We start from the raw sequence: 5174 nt of genomic DNA, 5'->3' as shown, positions 1-5174 counted from the left end.
ATCTACGGCGGGCGACGCCGAGCACGACGGGCACGGAGTTCTACGGCGCGCAGGCGGTGGCGCGCGCAGATGCGGACACAGGCTGCAGCGCGCGCGGTAGGCACGACGGTCACGGAGGTCTACGGCGTGCGCGGCGGTCTGCAGCGCGCGGCGGCGGGCACGGCGGTCAGCGACGAACACTGAGGGGTGGCGTTGCGCGCGGACACGGGTGTGGTGCGAGTGGCGGTGCGCGGCGGGCGGCGTGCAGTCATACCCCTCCATGCATGTATACTGCACGTGGAGCCAACTTTTTTTCTGTTCGAACTATCACCGCCGGTTCTAAATCCGCCAGTGATACCCCTCCATCACCATCGAGTTAAATCGAATATCATAAAACCGGTAGTGATAGCCGTTTTAAACCAGCGGTGATGGGACGCAGGAGCAGTGACTGCTGGTTCAAACCGACAGACTAGCACGATAATATTTGGCATCTTATTAGTATTCTCTCTGGTGTTGCCTCATGCATGTATACTGAATTTCTTATACTTCCCGTGGAGCATACGAAAAAGAAACAAACACGGTCTGCAATGATCGAACGCAAAAGCAGTTACACGATCCGAGTTCTTTTTACCTACAATAGACCTAGCATACCCGTGGAAATTAGCTAGAGATATCGCGTGGTGCATACTAGCTAATTGCACGTGTGCAGCTGCAGGATCGATCGAAGTCGGATCGGAGCACCATGGGCGCCTGGCTTTGCAAGGCTTCGCCGGCAAGCTCGCCGCTGGGATGGCCGTCCCTACTGCCGGAGCTCGCCGATCTCGTGCTGCGCCGCCTGCCCTCCCTCGCCGACCGCGTGCGCTTCGCCTCTGCGTGCCGCCACTGGCGCCACGCCATGAAGCAATACTCTCTGCCCAGCCTGCCTCGGCCGCTCCCGTGGCTCAACTTCAGCGACGGCCGCTTCCGGAGCCTCCCCGACGGCGAGCTGCACTCCTAACAATTCAGGAAGCCCACGGACACGCTCTGTGTCGGCTGCTTCGACAACTGGCTGCTGTTCGACGAATTAAGCTGCATTAGACCCAGCCTCCGTCACTACCTGAAGAACCCGCTCCGCCGAGCCACCAGGCGGCTCCCAGGCTACTGCAGGGAGCCTGTTCATCTCAACCCAGATGGCTCACACGGCAGGCGTTCCAGCTCAAGGTCCACCGACTTCCGCATCCGCAAGGTCATCATCTGCTCGAGGGACCTCGTCGTCGCCAAGGTGAACTACCAACACGGCCCGTGCGCGGTCGTGTGCTGCCGGCCGGGCACGTCGTCGTCGTGGTCGACGGGACTGTGCAACGGCCTTTGGTACCAAGACATGGCCTTCTACGGGGGGAAGATCTACACCGTCACCATTGAAGGCGACCTGTTTGCGCACGAGGTTTCCAACGGCACGGCGGACACTGAAGAAGGACCCGCGGTTTCTCGGGTGGAACGAGTGATTCAGGTGGCGGCGGCGACGACGACGACTCCTGCGAACTGCGCAACAAGATGCTACCTTGTTATCTCATGCACCGGCAAGCTGCTGATGGTATGGTGGATCGTCGTCCCTGAAAAATCCACGACGACATTCAAGGTGTTCGAGGCAGATTTCAGGATGTCTCGGTGGCTAGAGGTGGAAAGTTTGGGGGATGAGGTGCTATTCGTCAGTTCAAGCTGCTCCAGGGCTGTTGCCGCATCAAGCCATGGCGACTACCTGCAAGGAAACCGGATTTACTTCCTCGACGACAGTATTGCATCCTGGTTCTTTGGGACACCTAGCAATCAACCTGCATGTGGCGTTTACGATGTGAGTAGCAGCACCATCCATCCTATTCCACTGGGTCAACAATGGCACCTTAGTAGCCAATCGAAGGCATCATGGTTCTTTCCATGATCTGTGGCTGTGCATAGCTATAGACAATATGTGTACTGATGAAGCTAGCTACAAATTACTGTTGGACTTATAGCTAACAGCGCTCTATTATTTGGATAGAATTGCATCTCTGTGCTACTGGTATATGATGCTCACTCCATTTTTAAATCTATAACGTGTTTAGGACTGGGCGAACAAATTGGTTTATTTTTTAAATTAACTCTAGCTTATCCATTAGTAGTACATTAAATGTAAGTGTTTCATAATAGAGCAAGAGAACGAAATTTGAACTCTAAGAACTGAATCCCTTCTTGTTAATGAAATATAAACATGTAGCTCATGTGTATAACTGTATCACTAAAAAAGACGACCACAGTTGCTTGTATTTTGGCTACACTTAGAGCATCTTCAGCAGTATTCCAAATAAGGTGGTTTCGTTTGGTTCGTGAACTGGCCGTAATGTAAACGCAAAGGGAATTAGATCACTGCGTATCTAATTACGCATATTGTTTGGTTGTCATATACACTACTACATAAAAAGTTTTTAAAGGCGGATAAAAATATTTTTTTAGGGGCGGGTGCGGTATCCGCCCTTAGTTCTCGCAGCTAAAAATATTATTTTTAGGGATGGGTAACATGCCCGTCTCTAAAAATAGGGGCGGGTCATGGCGTGACCCGCCGCTAGAAATCGAGGGCAAAAAAAAAAAGAAAAAAATATTCCAGCACACCAGCCACCACCACTAGCCCTATAGTGTCCACCTACAACTTTTTTTTTTATGAAATATGCACACTCATCTAGGATTCGAACCGCCTACCTCAAATCTCATATGTATCTTTCTTACCACCACACTACACAATCACTTGTGACTTAATAGGGCATGCTATTCTTTTATATTAACTCTGAAATTGATTTGTAGGGGCGGGTGATGCTCGTTTCTAGGAGTGGGTGTACCACCAGCCCCTAGAAATATTTTTCTATTTTATCCGAAAATTTATTTAAATCTTTACATATAGCAAAACAAATTAAAAAAAAGTGAAACTTCTACACTATGGTTATTGTGAACTATAGAAACAAAAAATATGCCAAGTATATTTCAGTGTATATAAAGGTTAAGATTATGGAAACCTCAAAGTATGACTTGAGTTATATGAGATACTATATAGTTATAGCTATCAAAGAACTTATAATAAGTTCTTGGACCACTAAATAAAAAAGTTATCAACTACAAAATTTTAGATCTCGTCATTCTATAATTTTGATACAAAGTTTGACTTCATCCGAGATTATATGAAAAGTTACGATTTTTTTGCATAGGACCATTTGTAGGGGCGGGTCATATAATCACCCGTTTCTAAAAATATATTTTTAGAGGCGGGAGACCATTTTTTGCCCTCTACCGTGCCGCCGGCAGTGCAAGCAAATTCCTTTTTCTAAAGAAAATTCAGATTGGAAAAGTATACAAATCCTGATAGGACAAGTCTCATATGGTTTTCATTCGATTATATCTCCTCGTTCCTGTTTTAAGAGGTGGTTACGTGCACAAGTATAGGTAAGTGTCCCCAATTATTGATGGTGGTGACAGTCTTCAAGTCCTCGCATTACAATTCAGATGTAGATGTAGAGCCATATAAGCTCAATGCTTAGAATTTATCGTAACAGTTCTCCATTTTTTTTCAACTTTTCATGTTTTGTTCTATTAAACGACCAAATCAGTCTAAACTTATTGAATATGCTAGATCCATTAAAACCATGTTTAATATTCTTTCAATATAGCATTTTCTTGAAATTGAAAACAAAGTGGTGACTTCTTTTAAACAGAAATTACCTTAATGAAAATCAGCACCATTCCACAATATTTAATATGATTCATTTTCTTACAATGTTTTTAGTATAATAATTAATAATTTCTATGGCAATGCTTAAAACATATATACTTCCATGTATACTCACTATTAAAATTAGTGTTGTTAACCTATTTCTCTATCTTACTATACATTATGCACCTACGGCCTGGATGCAAGGTCTAGTCAAGTATAAACGTTCGGAGCTACCTCATGATGTATGTATGTGTGGCCATAATTTTGGTATTAGAGTCTTATGGCGCAAACAATATCAAACTCAATTGGATGCATATATGACATGATAATCTCAGTTAATACTTATATTATTTTCGAAAAGTTACACATGTCAGCATGTAAACTTTATTGTTGAAGTACAATTCATAGGTAATCTAGAATAGGGAACCGGCAACGATAGGCTGCTGCCAGTATGCGGCGGGGTTTGTCGCAGCCAGTTGGTTCAATTGCAGCAGTTGTTGTTGCTGCTGTTGCAAGAAGGCGGTGGGATTTACCGCAGCCAGTGGGTTCAATGTTAGCAGTTGCTGCTGCAAGATGGCGGCAGGGTTTGCAATAGCCAGTTGGTTGAATGATGACATCTGTTGCTGCGAGTAGGCAACAATGTTAGCTACAGCCAGTTGGTTGAGTGCTTGGAAAAGCTGCTGTTGTTGCAAGTAGGCAGCAGTGTTAGCTACAGCCAGTTGGTTGAGTGCTTGGAAAAGCTGCTGTTGTTGCAAGTAGGCAGCGGGGTTTGCGATGGCTAGTTGATTGAATGCCGGTGAAAGCTGGTGCAGTTGTTGTTGTGCCACAATGCTTTGTACTGTCAAATGGGCTGAGGATTGCTGCTGCCATAAGGCTGATGCTATGATGCTTGACGTGAGCGCCTGTTGTAGCCTGTAAGATTGAAAAATTGGATTTTCAAATCCCACGGCCGTTACTTGTGGGATGTACTGTGGAATAGTTGCAGCGGTAGAAGCTAGTGAGCATTGTGGGACAAAGACCGCTGTGGCTGCGCTCACTGAGACAGCAAGGAGCGCAAGGAGGGCAAGTATCTTGGTTGCCATTGCTCCTATGAGGTTGCTAGTGTGTTTCACTTCTACGTTGCTAAGTGGTCTTGAATATGTAGGTGATGGATTAACTTCTGATTTGAGGCCTATTTATAAGCAATGATCTCTCATGTAGGTCTAGCAATATTTTACCTTTTGCTGGATAAGCTAGAGATGACAAGGTATTATGTCAATTTCGACATTTAGCGGTCAGTTTTCTTGGCTTGTATGACATGTGATTGTGCTGGCAAAACAATTTGTACTAATTAGCAGCAAAAGGTGACACTTTTCTTGTTTGCTTTCTTAATACATATGTGACAATGGTGTTTGGTTCACCTCATATATGTTGCTCTATATTAAAGTGTGTGTAAAGTGGCAATTTGAGATAAGCTAGAGATGACATGGTATCTAGTCAA

General features: G+C 45.3%; 2 protein-coding genes across 2 annotated transcripts; one reads left to right on the top strand and one right to left on the bottom strand.

The window, feature by feature from the left end:
• The first annotated feature begins 721 nt into the window (after positions 1 to 721).
• Positions 722 to 1897, top strand: LOC120645907. The gene is made up of 2 exons (XM_039922621.1): positions 722 to 966; positions 1057 to 1897. Exons 1-2 carry the CDS (start codon positions 722 to 724, stop codon positions 1895 to 1897), a joined length of 1086 nt encoding a protein of 361 aa, XP_039778555.1.
• A 2130-nt stretch (positions 1898 to 4027) lies between these two features.
• On the bottom strand, positions 4028 to 4796 carry LOC120645056 (kafirin PSKR2-like). The gene has a single exon (XM_039921804.1). The coding sequence runs from the start codon at positions 4774 to 4776 to the stop codon at positions 4108 to 4110; it is 669 nt and encodes a 222-aa protein (XP_039777738.1). The 5' UTR covers positions 4777 to 4796; the 3' UTR covers positions 4028 to 4107.
• Positions 4797 to 5174: the final 378 nt, after the last annotated feature.

This window comes from Panicum virgatum, chromosome 8K (genome assembly GCF_016808335.1).
Source record: "Panicum virgatum strain AP13 chromosome 8K, P.virgatum_v5, whole genome shotgun sequence".
NCBI lineage: Eukaryota > Viridiplantae > Streptophyta > Magnoliopsida > Poales > Poaceae > Panicum > Panicum virgatum.
The sequence above is the reverse complement of the archived record's forward strand: the minus strand, read 5'-3'. Positions and strand labels throughout refer to the sequence as shown.